Raw genomic sequence first — 21,011 nt, forward strand, 5'->3', positions numbered from 1 at the left:
GTTCTAAGCATTCCCTTATGAACACACACACTGAAGTTTAACTTCATCTCGCAGAGATATGCAACATGGAAATGTGGTGACACCATCGCCTTTAGGATAAAGGTCTTTATTGATTTGTTGGGTTTTAATTTATTCCTTGCTTACTTGAAAAAAAAAGAGATTTGTAGTACCTTGTTTAATATGGATAAAAGACTCCAGATTCATTCCCAAGTCCCCCATCTCAAGCATTAGTGAAATTTTGTAATTTACAGTATTTTTTAAAAAGAATTAGTCACTTGTATTCTATTCTGCATCATAATGAGGTACCATTAATTCATCTTCCACATATTTTACTCAGAAAATTAGACCTCTTGACCTTCCTTCTTTTTCTCCTCCCTGCCTCCTCTCTCCCTGCCTGTCTTCCCTCCTTTCCTTTCTTTTCCCTTATCTCTGACAGTATTTTCTATGCTAGATCACAGAGCAAAGCATGCCCAGATTTTGTGGCTCACATGTGGCTCATGTTGTTGTTCCAGAACTCTTTAGTAGTCAGATGTGATCATGATTTACCTCTGATAAGCTCATGTGATATTAGAATGAGGTCAGGTGCTACAAGAAGGGTACAGATGTTGAAAAGAAGAAACATGGGACAAATCTGGAGTCAAAAATGTAAGGCCTATGGGTATCTTTTTTTTTTTTTTTGGTCAAGGTCACCTCAAGAGATAAGCAAAGTGTATATTGTGAAATCAGCCACTCTCTTTCCCACAAAGAAAGTTCCATCCTTGGTTTAACCTCTTCCTGGCAGACACATCAACATCCTGTTGATTCCCAACATTGTGAAGGAATTTTGAATTCAACCCAAATAGTTCCTTTTGAGAATAATGGTTGCCATCAGTCAAACAGCCCAGCTCGAACAAAGCAGAGCAGACTTAACTGGCCTTTATGCAGTGGGGAATGTCGTGTGACTCACACCAGCCGCTGTGTGCTGCTCACCAGCACTCCGGGTGCCGCTGCCAGCACTGCAGAGCTATTGCTTCTTTCCAGATCCTGGACATATGGTAGACGCTCAACACTATGTGCTGAATATGAAAGAGCTGAATGATGAGTAGAGTCAATGTATGAAAATATATCAGATCAACACACCTTCAATGCCCCCTGCGCTGTGCTAAGAGCTAGAGGGGCCTCAGGGCTACAAATAAGGCCCCTGAAAGAGCTTAGAATTCAGTAAGAAGTACACGGTATAAACACACGTTAAATGGTAATACAAAATATTAAAGCTCAAGCAAACATCAAGAGTAGCCAGTGCCCGAATGTCAAATAAAAAGTAATGACGGGCAGTATTCAAAAAACCCAGTGAGACTCTAAGGAGATGGTGAGGGGGTAACAGATGAGTGTGGTGTGGTTAGACACAGAAGAGGTGGAAGTGCATTCCTGGTTTAGTGAGTAGCAGGGGCAGAAGCTGGGAGGGGTCATGGGACCCATGCTCTGCACACAGTGAGAAAGCAGGACTGAGTTCAGGTATTTGGGCAGAGTCAGGTTGTGCCAGTGGGGTGTCAGACCCAGAAGGTGGTGTGTATCTGAGTGTTCAGGATTATGGTTGTTTAGCCAAGGGTTTGGACTGTAATTGATAAGTGAGAGAGGAGCCTTTGTTAGGACCTACTATGTACAAGACCCAGTGCTAGGATGGGTTGGAACAGGGCAGAGATGGGCGATGGGTTAGTTAGGACTATGGTGCCATTGCTGCCTAACAGTCTATGAAATGAACTATTAATGTGCTCATGGTGACCATTAACCAGTCCCTTGGCAGAATGTATATAATAAATTGGATGGGTTTGCAAGGAGAGGTGATTCATTAAGAGGTTACTGCAATAATTGTAGAGGGAATCATTCCTTTACTTTTCCGTGCATGTTCTTTTTGAGGGTGGGGTAGATAGGACTCAGGTGGATACGAACAGGCATAAACATCAAGACTCCTAATTTCGAGCAAATGGTTTTTGTAGAATCTCTCCCCAAAGCAAGGCACATGCTTACCATTTTGCATATGGTTTTTCCAGGGGTTCGAGAATCCTCTGAAATTCACTCAGCAGCCTGAATCCCTAGCTAAGAACCATAACCACCCTCCCCACAGTCCCTAACCCAGCCTGCAGGAGCGAGCATCTCCCAACACACAGGTCTGCTACTGTACAAGAAACTCCCATTTCCACAGCAGAAGTGCCGGGTGACAGACAGGGAAGCTCTCTGAAAAACAGGAAAAATGGCAGGTAGCCTGTGTTTAAGGATGTTATTCTGTCACCTGGATTGTTTCCTTATACCTGAGGGGACAATGTTGCCAGCCCTGGCTTAAGGGAACCCACAAAAAGGGGAGGCAGCTGAGACCAAGGTGGAGTGGGACGAACTGCAGAGAGTAAGGACTTGTGTAAACCAGCCAGAAACAAACTTGAAACGAGGCATTTCCTCTCTAAGGAGGGGGTGGGGTGATTATGGGATTACACCCACGCCCTGCGAGGAGCACAAGGACTCAGCAAGGAACACCGAGAAACCCAGGAGCAATGCTCTGCTTTCTATTTCTTGTTTTCCAGCCGAGACAGGTTCTATTTCCGATCAGAGCACAGTCTGGAGAGAAAGCAGTTGAAGTCTTGGATGCTTGGAATAAAAATTTAACCTTTATCTTTAGAAAAGAAAAGCACATACCTTCGTTGAAGATTTTTATTAAATGGAATGATAGCCATGCCATTTCATATCTCTCCCAGCATGCATGTCAGACCTAACAGTGGTTCTTAAGCTTTTCAAGGTCAGAAACCGCTTTGGGGAGCACAAGAGAGCTATGAACTCTTACCCAGAAGTATGCACCTGTGGACATCACACAAAATTCCATCATCCTGAAACCCATCTGCAGACCCCAGATTGTGAACCCTGGGTTCAATAAGCTTTGGCCAGATCCTCTGCTGAGTTCCAGGTACCCACTGAGGAATAAGAAACAGTCCTGGGGCTCAAGAGGCTCACAATCTGCTGAGGGTTTATACATGTGGAGAAGTTGGAGGAGAAAGTGAGGCAGGGGGCTGACCAGCAGCTTAACTGCATGAGACATTACACAGAACAATCATGGGTTCAATAGTATTACAGAAGCAGTGAACCCAACTGTCAGCTGTCCTTGGATTATTAGTCATACCCCAGGTATCATTGATCATGTTGCTAAATGCTGAATAACATGCTGAGGCTGGTTTTTCTTTGAAAGTAATTTTTCAGGAACACAAAGCATCATGGTTTTGTATTCTTAAGAGAAAAAGATATCCTGGCCTCAAGATGCATTGTGAGATATTACCTTCCCTCCAGGCTCATCTCTCTTTGCAATGTTACGAAATGCCATGGATAATTTAACCCAGAGAGAAGAACTCAGAAAGGGTCAAAAGATGCTGGGGGAAAACAATTGGGTGGTTTAAAACAATTATAGAAAATGAGAAATGGTCCTGTTCACTACCCAGCATTGCCTACCTGCCAGAGCTTCCACCACTGGGACTACTTTCTGCAGTTTATTTATTTTGTCTATGTGAGTTTATTTAAGATTTTTTTCCCAACAGGTGACATATTTCCAGCCAGTGATTTAGTAGGTACCCCTAAGGGTTTCCACTGTTTCCTCAGCCATGGTGCACGGGCATGTGACAGCCTCCTCCAAAGAAAAATTATTTCCCACCCCTGTGTTTTCCTGTCAAAATCCCACTCCTCACCCTTCCCCTTACAGCCCAGTCTCTCTTCACACTGGCGTGAACTTGCAGGAATCAGGTGCAGAAAACAGGAACCTGTTTACTGCTCTCTTTGTAATCACAGTAAACAGGTGCCTGTCTTCTGCACCTGATGGAAAGTTGCAGCAAATGGCAGCATGACCTCCCACCCACCAATTCCAAACCCCCTTTTAAGTCCTCATTCATAATGTCCTACTCCAAGACTCTTCTAACCAGTGTCCCACCTCTACTCCCACCTAAGTCCTACAGTGCTCCCCGGTACAATCTCTTGACCTGGTGCATAGGGGCTTATTTTTCTCACAAAACAAGAAGTCCAGGGGTAGGTGGCTTGCTGGCATTGTTTCAGCACCTAAAAGATGTCAGGGCCAGTGCCTCTGTGATTTTTCTTGGCCGTTTCCTCATGGTCACAAAAAGGCTGCCTCGTTTCATACGTTGTGCTTGTAATCAAAGCCAGAAAAAGGACAGGCCGGGGTGACTCATAAATTTCTCTTACCTGGAAAGCAAAACTTCCTCAGAAGGTCTCCCCTTCATCCTGCAAACCTGCCCTCACGTTACTGAAGCCACATGTGGGTCATATATCTCCCATTTCCCAGCAAGAAAGTCTGGGAAAGTGAGACTAAGATACTGTGATTGGCTACCTTGTACTACCTCCTGAGCAGAGGGTTTGGCACGCATGGCAGATGGAAGAAGTGGGTCTTGCGTAGACTCTCGTACTTGCTATGCAGTATTTTGATTCACCAGATTACATCTCTCTCTCTCTCTTTCATCAGCCTGTCAACTATTTGCTGTTGCACACACACTGTCTTATTCATCGCTCCACTTCCAGTGCCTCACACAACTGTTAAACTGAAGCACGAGTAAATGAATGTCTTCCTGCTTTCCATGCCTCTCACATCTAAACTCATACTTTTAAAACATAATCCAGTTTTATTCTGTTTTTATATCTCTCTTGTGATATGAAAATTAATTCCTCATTGTTAATTTTCCATTGGAGTTTGCAGGGGAGGCAGTAAAATGTTAAATCCTAGAGTAATAGTATTGAGAAGATATGATAAAGATGAGGTCTGACACTGGACAATAATAACAGAAAATGGGACCACAATAAATTTGTGGTCCTCAGGGTTATCTAAGAAGAAATAAACTGAGTGCTAAAATGAATTTTCCTCTCATTTTTGTTAAAATTAGAACTAGCATTTATGAATGAGTGGTAATTAAGCAGGAATAATCTCATGGCAGCTACTAGAATTGCTTCTTTGCAGTAACAAGTGACTATACCAATCTTTGAGCCAGTAGTTTTGTGACTTCAATGAGGATTGTAACCTTACTATTGGGCACACACGGAGTTCTCATGTGTGTATTGTGGACAGAGCCCTGCAGTTAAGCCCTCCCTTTTTACTCCAGGGGCACATTATCGTGGGCTGCCAGGATGTCTGTTAACTCCCGGACTGAGCTCCATGTCCCAAGATGCCCCAAACACCATAGAAAGGATTGATAAGGGTCTGGATCATGAAATGCACCCAGCCTCTAAACATATCTGCTTGTGAACACAAGGCCATGGTCAGGGTGGCAGCTGGGGTCCTTATGAAGTGAAATAAGGCAGATAGCCTAAGTTCCTAAGGATATTACCATTGCTATGACTTTAACATTTCATTCCTGGGGCTTCCCACAGAACTATTCTTTCATGGCAGAAGGAAGATGATGCTGATTATAAACTGGATCACTTCTATGGAAAACATCCCTGAGATCACAGACAAATTTTGTAATGTATTATAAGAAGTGTTCAGTAATAGGGATTTTACTGGAATTGGGATGAGGATTGACAAAAATAGTCTGGAGACCACAAACCCGAGCTTCATTTTGGCCATTCATTAGCTCCACCTAAGGCAGATGACCAGGATAGCACCTCACTCCTCCCTCCACAAGGAAATGAGACAGACCTGGCATCAGTCTTAACAATAGCTGCTCTTTATTAAATACACTAATGTGCCAGGCACTTTGTTAAGGGCTGGTGATTTAACAACAGCAGCAATAATGGCTACCACATACTGAATATTGACTTTTTGCAATGTGCATGTAGTCAGGCCTTTGCATAAATTCTGTGTACACAGCAGTGACCCAGCTCCTGAGGTCTCCCTGTCCATTTTTGGAAGGAGTAGGGATCCCAGGCCGTTTCAGCACTAGACAGCAAACCCACAACCTAGCAAACTCTAACTTCACTCCAACAGGCAAATTCCCCAAGGAAAAAGAACAACCAATAAGTAAACCCTTCAGACAGAAAAGAGCCAAGCACCCAAGAGATTCAAGATGGCATTTCTGGAAATGTTCTACTTCAGGTTTAAAAGGAAATTTTGAAATGATTAAGTTCTTTAGAATCTCAATATTCCAAAGTTTGAGAAGCTAACACACTGAGAAATTTAATTTAGATTTCCTTAACACTTTCTTTCATGATAAGAGAGCATTCAGTAGATCAGTATATAAATGCTATGCAACAGGACTGCCAAATTGCAACAGAGAATGGGAGAAATTTGTCATTTTGAAACGCTGAGGGAATTCTTACTAACAGCTTTCTCATCTTGTAAAGCTATTATTCTCCTGAACGATAATATGATTTATAAATCTCAGCTGAGTTTTATACTTTGATGCGAACAGACTTCAAGTGAAATGCATTTTTGCAGAATATAAAAGTCTCTCAGGAGTTGACCAAATGAGGAGTAAAAAGAAACATCTTCTGCAGCTAAGCGTATCAGTCTTGGTCTCTGTTGTCATATTGGTAGGTGAATGTTGGTCTTCTTCAGAGTTCTGGGCTCAGCTTGACTTCTTCTTTAGTTCACTTTCCCTGGATGACATCAGCCACTCTGAAAGCTTTAACTTTTACTTCTGCCTCAGTGACCTCCATTTCCACACTCGCCACCCCTCACATCTCTCCCGAGTTACAGTTCCCCAAGTCAAACTGACCCCTAGACACCACCTTCATAACCTATAGTTCAGTCTCAAATTCTCTCCTTTTCCTCCAAACCCTGTTTCTTCTCCCAGTACCACAGCGACATTAGTAATGTCTATAGAAGTAAATAAGATACAGTTCCTGCTCTCAAAATCGAATAATCTAGCACAGGAGATAGAAGAGTAAACAGGCAATTACAATATAGGCTAATCAGTGTTGCGGTAGGAAAAACCCAATAGGCTGTGGCTGTGGTTCTTGTAGGAAGAGCACCTAGCCAAGGAATCACCTGAAGGAAGCACCATCTTAGTTCAGTATGAGTTAGGTAACTGAACTGTGTGTGTGTGCATGTGTGTGCGTGGTGTTGAGGAGTCATGAGGAAGGACGAAAGAGGTCCCATGGACAGAGGCCCAGAGGTATAAGACCATGAACACAGGTATAGGGCATGGCTTGGACAGAGTGCTCGAGCAGAATTGGATAGGGATGAGGGCAGATCGGAACAAGCCTTGTGTCCCACGTTTGATCTGCACAGAGTTTGAAATCCAAAGGGCATGATGCAGAGGGCTGGCCAGCCACATGGAGATGTCTGCTCTGGCTTTTCCTGGTGATCACGACCCAGGCTCCAGGCAGACCCACCCAAATCTCAGTTCTCCACAGTGTGTTCCATGAGCTGATCCAAGGAAAATTCATCAGGGTTACGTTCCATAATAATGCTCACCTCACAGAGTAATTGTATTTTTTGTACCTGACTTTTAACCCTTACAACCACTCTGAGCAGAAGACAAACCATGGACTTTGGAGGCAGACAGAAGAACTTCAAAACCTTGGGCATGTAACTTGAACTTTCCTGCATCTCAGTCATTCTCCTCTGGAAAATAAGCCCTCATCTTAATCCCTCTGAAAACAATAGCATTTTTCTAAGTTTGCCTAGCTTGACCTGAAATGACATGGAGCTAGTTATAGTTTTATTTACCCTCTTAGTGTAAATATTCTTACATTTTGCTGCAGAATATTGATGTGTTTAATTTGGGGGAAGTTCATTGTATCTGAAAAATTAATTCAAAAACACACCCAGCCCCAGGGTCTTGGATGAGGAATCTGAGGACCTGTGATAGATGTAATGCATATATGCACAGGAGATAATATGTGTGAAGGCCTCCACAATGCAGGGACTGGCAGGCACAGTGCAAGGGTGCAGAAATTACAACTATTATCAAAACGAGAAAGTGAGCCTCCTGAGACTTTGGAAAACAAGGGATGAGGGAAACTGAAGCATCTTATAGGAAATACATGGTTTCTATCTCTGCTCTCCCAAATTTTTACAATCTTAATTTTGGAAAATTTAGGGATGATTTAATTGTTCAAAGTGTGATCATGCTTTTAAATCATTGGCTTTGCCATTGTTCTCGTATTTATAGCAGGAGGAAGAAAATCCAAGATATTTGTCATAGACACTAGCAAAGGCAGGCTTTGGGAGCTTCTGGAAAAGGAAAGAGCACAGACAAGGGCCTGGTAGAGTGGAAGAGGAGTCCAGGTAAAGGGCATAAACTTCTCAAAGTCTGCATCGCAGGGAGCATGGCGCCAGATGGCAATAAATGAAACCATAGTAAGTTTGTATTTTATCCTGTACAGCAGGGTTTTCAAGCTATTTTGACAAGAGAATTTTATTGAGACAAAGTTTGAGTGGTGCGGGAGCTCTGTGTACTGCAACCACACACCAACCTGTTTTTATTCTATGGCCCAAGAGTTTTTTCAGAAGAGCAAGTCTGATCATCTCACTCCTGGGGCCACACTCTTCAAAGCTATCTCATCGAGCTTGGAGTAAAAGGCCATCTCCTTGCAGGTTCCAAGTGATGTGGTTCTGCCTCCTCTCCAGCTCTCTCACCACCTCCCTGGCTCACCATTTGTAGGTTATGCAATGAGCCCTGACCCTCCCCCACTTCACAGATTTTATAAGGCCCTCTCCCTTGCTTTGCCCTCCCACTTGCCTAGTTAGTTTCTTCTCTTTCAAATATATGCTTAGCCATCTTTTCTGGGGGGAGCCTTTCCCAGCTTGATCAGGACCCCCCATGTTATACTCCCCCACATCCTGTGGATTTCTCCATTCAGCACTTAATCACAGTTGTGTTAAATGAGTAGGTGAGGATTCAGTTGTTTGATGCTTTCCCTTGCACTGTACTGTGAACTTTGAGAATGGAAAGGGGCCCCATCTGTCTTGTTCATGACAATATCCCTGGCCAGTGTCTGGCCACTAAGTAGGCCTCCAACAACTACTTGCTGAAAATGTACCAGTAAGTACAACAAGAAGGCAGGAGGGGAAGAAGGCTGCTTTGGCTGAAATGAGGATAGAGCCTTTAGTTGAAGCAAGAATGTGGGGCCTGGAATACTTCCCACTAGACCTTCTTTTCCTTGCCTTCCACAGGGGTCCCTGAGGCCCTTCTCGGTGGGAAACAGTCTGAAAAGCACCGTGGGATACTCTGACTAATAAAAGGCTTTATTATCTGGCTTTGGGGTGAGAGTCAGTGTTCTCAAGAGTGTTCTCTTGGCCCGAGGAAACATTCTGCTTGATGGTCAACAGAATGATCATCATAAATAATCAAAGTAGTTTTGTGTTGACGGGAAGTATATTTCATTCATTTATTTCAACATGTTGTCTCCCCTGGGTGGGGAAAAACTATAAAAGACATATGTAGACTGGTCTGAATTTTATCCTTTTGTGCAAGACAGGGTGCAGAGTAGACATTTCTTTGGAAAGTCATCTTGGCCTAGGCCCAGACCATTGAGAAAACTGCCTCTGTACTCGGCAAATCTGTGCACACTTGGCCCCATTCCTGCGTGTGAGATCGTGTGACACAGGGCAAATTGTGTGACTCTTTCACTCGTTCAGTGTAGTCAGCTGGGATGGAGTCAAGGGCTCCCTTTATCTGCTTAATAGGGTAACTTGAAGCAAAAATTACCTTTTGATTGAGTAGCGTTGCTAAAGAAAATCAGCAGAAAGGGCTGGAGATCCATTGGCACCATCTCAGCGTTAAGTGTAGTAGACTTTTAAATTACTGGAACACTGGGTTTTGGGATTCAACTTCCACACAGCCAGCTAAAAATAAGTAGCAGGGTGGGTTAAAGGAGAAGTAGAATGTCTGTGTGATCCTAATTAGCGAGAAAATATGTGCTGGCTAAAAGTAAGTCATTTTTCAACCTCAAAACATTCTTTCCAGATTCTAAGAACCTGTGTTTGACATGTTTAAGAGAGAGATATAATAGCTGAGTTGTCTTTGTTCAGAATGCAGGAGACAGTTTTGACTGGACTTTCAGGAAAGATATAGAATGACATTTTCAGAACAAATCAAAATGTATATTTTAAATTCCCTTTTCCCCCTTCAGGAAGAGGATTTGACACGCTTCTCTGATTTGAATTTGGTTGATCTACAAATGGTTTCAATAGTTTATATAAAACTAAAGTAAAATGAACCATTGAGAAAAGTTATTGAAGATGCTGTTAATTCACTTTTTTACCTTAATATTAGCACCAACACCACCAACACAATTACTAATATTTATTGAGTGGTTTCTAGGTTGTTGCTAAGCTCTTAATGTATTTTCTTATTTAGTTCTCATAGCTATCCCATGGGGTAGGTATTATTTTTTTTTAAGATTTTATTTATTTTCAGAGAAAGGGGAAGGGAGAGAGAAAGGGAGGAAGAGAAAAATCAGTTGGTTGCCTCTTGCATGCCCCCATCTGGGACCTGGGCCACAACCTAGGCATGTGCCCTGACTAGGAATCCAACCAGTGACCTTTTGGTTCACAGGCTGGTGTTCAATCCACTGAGCCACACCAGCCAGGGCAGTGGTAGGGATATAATGGTGTCAATTTTCCAATGAAGAAACTGAGGCATAGAGAGTTGAGGTGACTCACCCAAAGCCGCACAGCTATGGGTGGCCAAACAAAGTACCGACAACCCCCAAATCTGCCTGCCTCATCACTCACTGCACTTGTGTCTTCTTTCCTCACAGGGCCAGCATCGTACAGAAACGCATCATTTATTTTCAGGATGAGGGCTCTCTGACCAAGAAACTTTGTGAACAAGGTAAGAACATGCGGGCGGCAGAGGGCCACAGAAGTGGAAGGTGGCTCATTCAGTCCAAACATCTGGCCTCAGGAATAAAGATGATTGGGCTTTCTGAGTTCCTCCAGCCCTTCTTCCTCACGTAGCTCCAATTTTTAATTTGGCTGTGTGCTCTGGATAATTGGATCTGCCTTAAGCTCTAATTACCCAGCTTGATTCCCTGGGTAGGAGATAATGTACCTTATATTGGTGTCGTCTTTTATTTTTGTGAAACAGTGATTATTCTGAAGAGGTTCCTTGGAATAATTCACAGGACTTAATTAAGGAATGCACAATTGTGTACCTTTAGGAAGTTTTTAATGGTTTTCCAGAATAACCACCAGCAGGAACTTGTGTGGCACCCCGCCAATATGGAGGGATCTTCTCCAAGGAGATGGGGTTGCCAACAGGGCACTGACCTTGTGATTTCACCACATTCAAGGATCTGGTCCTTAGATCTGCAAGCTTATCATCAGCCTTTCCATGGGTTGAAAGCAGTCTAACAAAACCTATGCAGACCGAGTAAACTAGAGAGGTCAGAGCGGAGAGGACTGCATTCAGATCCAATCTGTGTTAAAGCCTGCCTCTGCTCCTCCTAACCATCCGACTTAATTTATGTAAAATAGTGTCATGCTTCCTTGGCACATAGTAAACGCTATATATAAGTATTAGTTATTGTTATCTATATCTGAGGGCTTGTTTGTTAATCTACTGTAAAAAATTAAGACCTTAAACATCTGAATGTGTTTAGAAGTCATTAAGGAACTAAATAAAAATAGAAAATGTTCTATAATTATACATCTTTATCTCATTTCTATTCATTTTTGCAGGATTTTATTTGCATTTAAAGTAATTAGCATTTTGAGAAGAACTAATCCTTTCCAATTCTAGCAAGTCATAAACTACTAAGAAAAAGGTTGATAAAAGTCTTCTGGGAAAATTATACGAGGTACTATTTTTTTGAGTGCTTGCTACATCTCATGCACTATTCTAAGCACTCCACATCCTTAGTGTAATCTATACAACCCTATTTGGTAAAAACTATTAATTACATCACCCCTATTTCATAGATGGCTCAGACAGGAAAAGTTTAAATGGTTTGCTCAGCATCATACAGCTAGTGGTAGAGGGCAGGGTTTGAATCTAAGAGCCAATGCCCTTAACCACTTCCTTTTATCTAAGGAACTACGTCCCAATTCAGTAGAGTGAACTGTTGCCTTTGTTAGATCAAAGCATAATAAAGCGTAGGGTTCCCTGTAGATGAACTAGAATAGAAATTAGGTTCTATTTGGCGGGGGTGGTGTTGGTGCACAGTGAGCATGGGAAGAACAAAAGCGGGGAGGTCAGATACCCTGCATTAGGACCATACCTGCCATAGGGACCAGAGAGCTGGAACCTATGGGTCAGGGCCCTAGTTGGCTTCCAGGCAAGCATCAAAACATGTGGCTCTTGGGGCTTTCCTTTCCTGTATTTCACTGTGCACAAGTTCGCCCCACTTTTCTCTAAACAGAGAACATCTCAGCTGTTGAGTCTCTTGGTTCTCAAAGGGCATTCCCATTCCTGCCCTGGCTTCTGTGAAATGACAGTGAGGGCCTGTGGGCCAGAGTTGTGGGGTTTCTGGGTCACACATTTATAGGCCACCTCTTAGTTCACACCCACTGGGGTATGGCTTTGGTAGTCTGACTATTAGAAAACAGCCTTATTTCCCAGATTTGAGGCTTCTCAGGAGACACTTCACTGACACTCCCATGTACTAATAACAATCCTCAACTCAGTGTACTTTCCGAAGCCTTAATCCTTGTCTAAGCTATGAATATGCTAAAATTCTGCAGGTACAGTGTCAATAAAATGGCACTGCAAATCCCTATTGGTTATCATTTCTGAAGCAGAGGTCCTGTCAAAATGACTAAGCACACACCTGCATAAAAACACCACTTCCTAATGGCAACCTCATGGGGGGTAGGGAGAGGCCCAGCAGGACCTGGGCTATAGGATATCATTAGATACAGTTGTGGATGATCCCTGGAGACAGCAGACCCAGGAGGAAATTCATCAGTTAGCAAGCAGATCACATTAAGAAAGTGTTTAATTTATGAGCACAGAGCAAAGGGATTTTTCTTAAATGTGTATGACTACTTAATTATCTCTAGCTCTTTCACTAAGGTCTTTACATTCTTTGCTTCTGCAGTGAGTCCAATCAAATCTATCAAGGAAGAGGAGAGAGAAATGAGTATTTCCCTCCAGTTGAAGCTGTTAATGCATAGGGGAAAAATTAAGAACTGCACAGATCAAAAGCAATGGCAATCGTTATTTCAAAGAAGAAACATAAAACATTAAGCTACTTACAATTAAATGAGAAACATAAAATATTCAAAAAGGTGACCTATCATAAACACATGCATCCCCATGCTCACTTTAAAACCAAGTCACAAACAATTAAGGGAAAGAGACAAAGAGAGGGAAGGATGAAGGGAAAAAACAGAGAAGAGAGGAGAGTGTGGGGGAGAAGAGGTCATGAGAAAAGGTAAGAAGAATGAAGCCTAAAGGATGACAGCTGGAAAGGAAGCCGACGGACTGAGAGCAGAAATGGGGAGAGTGCACCTCAGGAGACGCTGCAGGACCCAGACTTGCCTGTAGCTGGCAGCCCCTGCTGTAGTTGGGAGAAGGGGGAAGTGAACGCTTGTCATCACTGCCCTTTGAAAACCTGGTTCACTTTCAATCAGCTTTTCCTCACTAGGAAACAGTATGGTTGTTTCTAATTTCAAACTTAGACATTTATTTTTTTTAAGTGGAAGCTTATTTTCTGTTGGAAGGCCAAAGGATTTATTATAAATGCATCCCTTCGAACTCCTGGATACATCTCAAGTTTACCACCTATACCTGAGAGCCCTTTTGCTAAGGTAAACTTAACAATTTGCCTAAGTTTGGTTCCCTGAGACACTGCTGTCTCATTTGACGCTGCCTGGTGGTTAACAATCGAAACCCCAGCATGTATCTCTGAGCTCTGAATCCCTTTTTCAAAACTGATTTCATTTATTCACAACATAGTTGGTCATAATGGAAATGTAAAAGACAAAAAACCTTCAGGAGTTATTGATCTACCCTGCCTTTCCTAAAATACATTCAACAGGGCTTGTCCCTTAACTATCAAAGTGGCTCACACAGGAATCAGACGTGGTTTCCTGTGCATAAGGCAGTGGGGAGCCTGCTCCTAAGCACAGATGATGCTCTGGCCTCTTCCTAGTGTACAAAGAGGAGCCACACAATGATATCTATTTTGGGTGGTTTCAGACCTCTTCTTTAGGGCTGTTTAGAAATCCTGGAGCTGCGCAGGGAGATAATTTTCTAAATGGACCAATCTTCATTTAAAAAAGCAAAAAGAGAAACACACAGAAAAAAAATTTACTCATTGGTGTTTCTGCAGACCTATCCAGCAGAAGGTCTCTCCTAGACAGGTGTAATGCAGAGATTAAGAGCATGGGTCCTGGGCTCAGAAAGACCTGACCTCCAGTTCTGCCTGCACCACTCACTAACCCTGTAGCCTTGGACTGGTGACCTAATCTGCCTCAGTTTTCTGATCTGTAAAATGACATTAACTAAAGTACTTCTTTACCTCCTAGGATTGCTAGGACAAACCTACCAATATATGGAAAAGACTCAGCACATGGAAGGACTCTATACAGTGTAGTTTTTATTACAATAACATGTCCCTTTTTTCTCCATCCTAAAACCTAGAGTGCACTTCTTGTCCCCATCACTGATTTTGCATATTCAAAGCAAACAAACCCAGTAAATTCCATATGGAACACTTGTAAAAGGCTCTTCCTTACACTCAAAAGAGTTTTGTATTCTTTGTTACTGTTCTTTATATAATATTTAAGAATAAGTGTCCAACTTGGAAAAAAGAACAGTTATGTTAATACAGCCAGAACAGAAGATGAAGCAGTTGAAGCGAGTTGCAGCTGTAGTCATTGTTTTCATCTTATAGTGAGCAGAACAGACTACAAGCAACAGTGCACAGTTAGGGATGTGGGCTTGACAGTCGGGTATCCTGAATTTATTCATGTAATCTCTCTTTCCCCACTTATGGCTATTCACAGCTAAAAACAGGGGCAGAGAGGGATTCTTAAGTTTTTCCTGGCTACCACTGTGCTCAGAAGTAAACCTGAATTTAGGAACATATTTCCAAACCCCCACCACTCCCATTAAAATTTCTGAAAGCTTGATACAAAGTACTGTGGCTATACATGCATATCTTTTTTTAAAAAAATAATTTTCAGCAGCCCTTTATTCCTCTGTCTCTGTCTTTCTGTTCTCACTGCTCTCCTTCAAAGCAGCTCCTTCTGGTCCTGGCAATTTGGCCCCAGGGGATATTTCTTAGAACACACACAATGCCTATATGCATATTCCTCTTGAAATTTGATGGAAAACCCTGATCATGTGGCTCAGTTGGTTAGAACATCATCCCATATGCTGAAAGGTTGCAGGTTCACTCCCCACCTCGGTCAGGGCACATACCTGCGTTGCAAGTTCGAACCTCAGTTGGGGTGCATGCAGGAGGCAACCAAGTGATGTTTCTCTCTCACATCAATGTCTCTCTCTCCCCCACCACACACACACTTTTCTCTCTAAAATCAATATAACATATCCCTGGGTGAGGATTAAAAAAATTTTGGTGGAATAATTGTGTTGTAGTACAGGACAGGGAAAGAAATTGGGGTCCAGAATGGTTAACTGAGTCAATTGTATCTCTGGTTTCTCAAGATAACCTCCATCCCAAATATTCTGCCTTATTGGCACCATAGGTCTCCTCACTTAATTAGAGCAAAAACTTTCATTTTTGTTTTTTTACAGAATAGAATTACCGTACCTAGAGGTATACAAATCCTTTATAGCCCGAAGACTGACCCGCTTCTCTGTGTTATCAGTCAGTGAAAACTCCACCTCATATTTTTATTCCCAAGCATTATGGAGGAGACCAAGACCCACATTCGCTTCCTGACTTGGTGCCTTTCCTTCCTGTTTCAGATTCCACATTTGATGGGGTGACTGACAAACCAATCTTAGACTGCTGCGCCTGTGGAACTGCCAAGTACAGACTCACATTTTATGGGAATTGGTCTGAGAAGACGCACCCAAAGGATTATCCTCGTGAGTAGAGGAGCTACTTTATGGGTTGGGAAAAGTGCATTACAAGGTTCTGTCTGTCTCATCGTGGGACACACTAGCTAAATTGTGTTAGGTCTGCTCACTCGTGCCAAGTGATTCATGAAAGGCACGTTTCCTGCAAGTGAATTCATCAAGATAGTGGTAATGCTTCTGGCTTCCTTGTATAGCATTGTTCTAAGTGTTTTCTTATTTGTGATTTTTAAAAAATAATCTTGAAGTTGTGCTGCTTATTTTCAGGTTAGACATGTGGTAACCTCAGCCCTCCTCAAATGGCTCTATCCACAAATTATACAATACACATCTTTGTGCTAGAAATAGCTGGCCAAATGGACCTGCTCTTGGTGCCACAGACCAAGGTCGACAACTATTCAACATCTTTAACCACAACAGGCACTGGTAGTCTCCCGGCACACCCTTTCCTTACCGACTCCAGGTAACCCCTTAGAATCCTCCATGACACCATGCTCCAGATAAGCATTGAGGGTCCATGAGAGCTGTCAGGAGACCCCAGACTTGCTATTTTGGAGTCGATCCTTAACTGGGACTCTGCCAACTCACTTTTATCATACAATTGTCTCAACAAATGTCTAGCGTGTGCCAGGCACTGTGTAAAACTTTAGAGATATAATGAACAAAAAAGGACACAGCTGATGTTCTCATAAAACTCAGATTAGTGGGGAGACAGACATGAATCAAATGATCACAAAAAAAGATGTGAAAATTATGACGATGAGTAGTGGACTTACTGAGTGCCATTTATACATTATGTCATTTAATTCTCAAAAAATAACCTGCTTTTGTGCATGAGCTCCCTGGTGATCAGAGAAATGTCATGATTTGCCCACAGTCAAATGCAAGTAGTGGGTCCAGGCTTTCAAAGGGGTTTGCAGGCCCCTTGCCCCACCTCTCCTTTGGATTGCCTTTAAGACCCAGTGTCACTCGTTCTAACTGTGGGTGGCAGGCTGTCCGTGTGTGGCACTGAGCACCCTTTTTCTGTTCAGTGATTTATTCTTGTTCATTTCACTTTGGAGTTGCCACAGCTGGGAAAGAACAGTGGGACTGGGGGGAAGAGATTAAAAAGAGGGATTTGAGTCAGCCCCAGAGGAAGGGGGAGCAAAGGTTACATGGTTGGGGCTTCAGAATACTCAGTTCAGACCAGAGCCTCCACTGTCCCAAAACAGCCCACCCAGAGGGCACTCCGACATTTCTTGGCAGGTCAAGAGCCCTATTGTTTAATTTTACCCACATGTAATTAAGGCTTGGGTCTTAGAAGACTCTTAATAGTTCATTCTTCTGACTCTGGGATTCAGCTTGATCTGCTTCAGCTGGTGTGGCAGACCTGCTTGAACAGACTCGGGCTCTTTGCCTGGGGGTGGAAACCACTTGGAACAAGTATGAAGGAAAAAATTCCCTCCAGTGCCTCCCATCCACCAGCCCAGAGGAAATAAAATGTTAGGGGCCCATTACTCATCTTTTCTAATTCTAATGAGCTACTTGATCTTTTCTGTTCTGACACCATTATTTCCCAGAATGAAAAAAATAAATTTAAAAAGGTACAAATCATTGTTTCTGGGTCTTTGGGATAAACCAAGGGCAAATCTGCACAGAATTTCTGTGGAGTTGTTGGGAGTCTCAAAACAAATATAGCAGACGTGTGTCTCAGATCCCTCAGGGTGGCTCCATTGTCAGCTGTCAGAGTGCGTCAGTTTTTGGTTGGAAAAACTTGGTCACTATGTACAGAAGAGCATTTATCACATCATGCTGTAATTATTTCTTCAGGAGACTTTCTTCCCCATCAAAGAAAGAAAGTCCCCAGGACAAAAGCCACAACACACTCGTTTTTTATTCTCAGTGCCTGGAAGTGCCTGTTGCCTTCCCAAGTGCTGTGTCCTGATTGTTGGACTTAGAGTGGCATTGGCTTTGACCTGGGAGGCAGATTTCTGGTGCACGTCTGGTTACAGTGGCCAATCCTGAGCAGGGGGTGTGGGCTAGACCCTCCTTGGAGGAAAGGGGCAGCTTTGTACACTGGGGGGACAGGAGCCAGTTGGAAGGGCACAGAAGGTTAGTCAGGACTTTCAAAATGTGATATTCTCTAAAGTTATTTCTACCATCTTAGGTCATAGATGACCTTCCTTTTGCCTCCCTGAGGATGATTTTGTCTTGATAACCAAAACTTGCCATTAAGCCATAATGTCTCTCCACAATAGTGCAAACTAATAAGTGTGGAGTTGGCCTCTCCATATTAATTACTCACCCAAAACAATGCTTCCTCTGCAAGTATCTTGGAGCAGCAGTTCTCAAGCTTTTTCATTGCAAGGACCCTTTTACACACTTAAAATGTATTGAGAACTCCAGCATACTATGGTTTATGTGGGTTGTATATCTCAATATTCACCATGTCAAAAATTAAAACAGACATTTAAAAATATTGCCTAATTTTAAAAAGCAACATGCAATGAATTAGCAATAATAAGCTTATTACATGTTAACATATTTATGAAAATGACTGTTGTCTGAAAAAAGGAACTTTAGTGAAAAGAGCATCACTGTTTTACAGTTTTCCAAATTTCTTTAATATCTGGCTTAACGGAAGACACATGGATTCTCATATTTGCCTCTGCATTCAACCTGTCGTGGTTTTGGGGGTGTTTTTTGGTTGAAGTATATATGAAGAAAATCCTATCTCACAGAGATGTGTAATTGGAAAAGGAGAGAATATTTTAACAACCTTTTCAGATGACCTCCTTTGATACTACACCAAAACTCTGCAAATGGCACAGTGGTCCTCCCTCGGCTGGGAACCTGTTCTAAGACACCCAGTGGGTGCCTGGAACTACAGATGGTACTGAACCCTAACTATACTATGTTTTTCCTATAGATACATACCTATGATAAAGTTTAATGCTTTTTCCAGCTTAACTCAGCACTTACCACACACTGTGGACATAGCTTTGTAATCTGAAGTGGGACAGCAAAACTACCATAAATGTCTTTCTTCTTCACAATTTCATTGACAGAGATCCATTCTTAGAGTAGATCTTAGCAACCTCAGCATATGATTGTGTGCTTATTTGTTTTGTTTTTTGTCGTTTCCTTATGAAGTTAAAAACTTTCACCTTTTCACTTAAAGGAAGCACTTTACACTTTCTGTTTGGCATATGTGAATTGCCAGCATCAGTATTCTTACGGTTTGTGGCCATTGTAAGTAAAATAAGAATTACCTGAACACGCACTGGGATACTGTGAGGTCCACCTGGTAACAGAGACAGCTAGCTGCTGAGTGACAAACAGGCAGGTAATCTATACACATGGACACACTGGACAAAGATGATTTGCTTCCAGGGCAAGGCAGTGGGGCATGTCGTCACACAACTCAGAATGATGTGTGATTTTAAAACTTATGAATTGTTTATTTCTGGAATTTTTCATTTGATATTTTCAGACCATGATTGACCTCAGGAAACTGAAATGGTGGAAAGCAAAACCTCAGATAAGGGGGAACTACTCTACTTTCTTAAAGGAAAATTATAGCCCTGGATGGCGTAGCTCAGTGGATTGAGCGCGGGCTGTGAACCAAAGCATTGCAGGTTCGATTCCCAGTCAGGGCACATGCCTGCGTTGCAGGCCACGGCCCCCAGCAACCGCACATTAATGTTTCTCTCTCTCTCTTTCTCCCTCCCTTCCCTCTCTAAAAAAATAAATAAATAAAATCTCTAAAAAAAGATAATTGTAACATAGAATATTAAACCATGCTAATGAACTTGTATTTTGTTACATTAAAATGCATTGCTTTCCTTTGACTAGATCTTTTACAACTGAATGATTTTGTTACATCATTTATTGGTCATTTGAAAAATACTGGTTTACTGAGTTATGCAGACAATCCAAATGTTGAGACATTTCATTATACAATATCAAAAATCACATTCATTAGCATCATTTCCAGTCTCATTGGAAAAGGGTTTATACATTGGAAAGCTATAAAATTCATTAGTGACATGTTAAGTTTTGCCAGAAAGCTTGAATTTTATCATTGGCAGCAAATGCTGTCAGTTGTGTTCCTTGAAGTGACAGGCTCACTTCATTTCTGAGATGTCTGCCAGATCCTCAAGTCTGAGTAACCGTAGTTTTCCGCCCAGTTTGCACCTCCAACAATCACACAAGGGCTTTTATTCAAGGCGTTCATGGTACTTCAGTATATAGTGCTTTATACATGCTTCCCATTTAGTCACACAGTATAATAAAAAGATGTGTACTCAAAGGTACAGAGATTTAATAAAGTTAATAATTCTATGGTTTTATCAATGACATTCTTAAGGGGAACCAACTTTTTTGATGGTTGTTTTTGGTGGTGTGTTTGATGGTTGCTCCTCACAGTAAAGATTACATTGACTGTTGACTACTGAAGGCCACTGCCTGGATCTGCACTGAGTTCCAGTAGTTATACTCACCTTGTTTTCACACCATCAGCGTTCACATGGACACATTGCAAAAGGCAAACAATGTCTTAGTAGTATTATGAGAATAGTTTTCACCTCACAGTCCCCTTAAAAAGGCCCCAGAGCCCCAACAGGTCTCCATAGTACTCTCTCAAAGTAAACCGCACTTGGAGAACCTCTGCAGTAAGATAGCTACATAGGGTGTCTATCCTTCTGTTCTCTTTGTATACCTTGAGAATTCACACTGGACTCTACGTTGAGGATGGGGCACCACCCTTATGCTTTCAGCTATCCCTTGTGGCAAGCCACATCTGCCCATGGCTCCTCTCAACCATTATAGAAAATGGTTTATTCCAAATGCTGACTTTGGAGTTCCCTCTCTTGGAGAACAGAGCACTCTCTGCGTCCAATACACTCCTTCCTCTTGGAGGGGCTAGGTGTGGTGAGCTAAGGAAGATGGCCTAAACAACTTCTGACATCCCCTCTCTATTGTAATTCCATGAATCCCTGATGGCCATCTGGAAATACTAAAATCCTTTCAAAACACTCCCAATTGAGTAATTTTTTAGAAATTCATTTTAAGGCTGGATCATGCAAGTTTTACCTCTGAATTTTATAAGTGGAAAAAACCTGAAGCACAAAGAAG

At 42.2% G+C, this 21,011-nt stretch overlaps 1 protein-coding gene across 1 annotated transcript in view; it reads left to right on the top strand.

Annotated features, from left to right (window-relative positions):
• SPON1 (spondin 1) overlaps positions 1 to 21,011 on the top strand; it is a 268,644-nt gene that overhangs the window by 99,992 nt on the left and 147,641 nt on the right. Inside the window, exons 4-5 of the mRNA XM_028517009.2 lie at positions 10,666 to 10,739; positions 15,786 to 15,908. Coding sequence (XP_028372810.1) covers positions 10,666 to 10,739; positions 15,786 to 15,908 — 197 coding nt within the window. The remainder of the gene's footprint in view (positions 1 to 10,665; positions 10,740 to 15,785; positions 15,909 to 21,011) is intronic.

This window comes from Phyllostomus discolor, chromosome 6 (assembly GCF_004126475.2).
Source record: "Phyllostomus discolor isolate MPI-MPIP mPhyDis1 chromosome 6, mPhyDis1.pri.v3, whole genome shotgun sequence".
Taxonomy (NCBI): Eukaryota; Metazoa; Chordata; class Mammalia; order Chiroptera; family Phyllostomidae; genus Phyllostomus; species Phyllostomus discolor.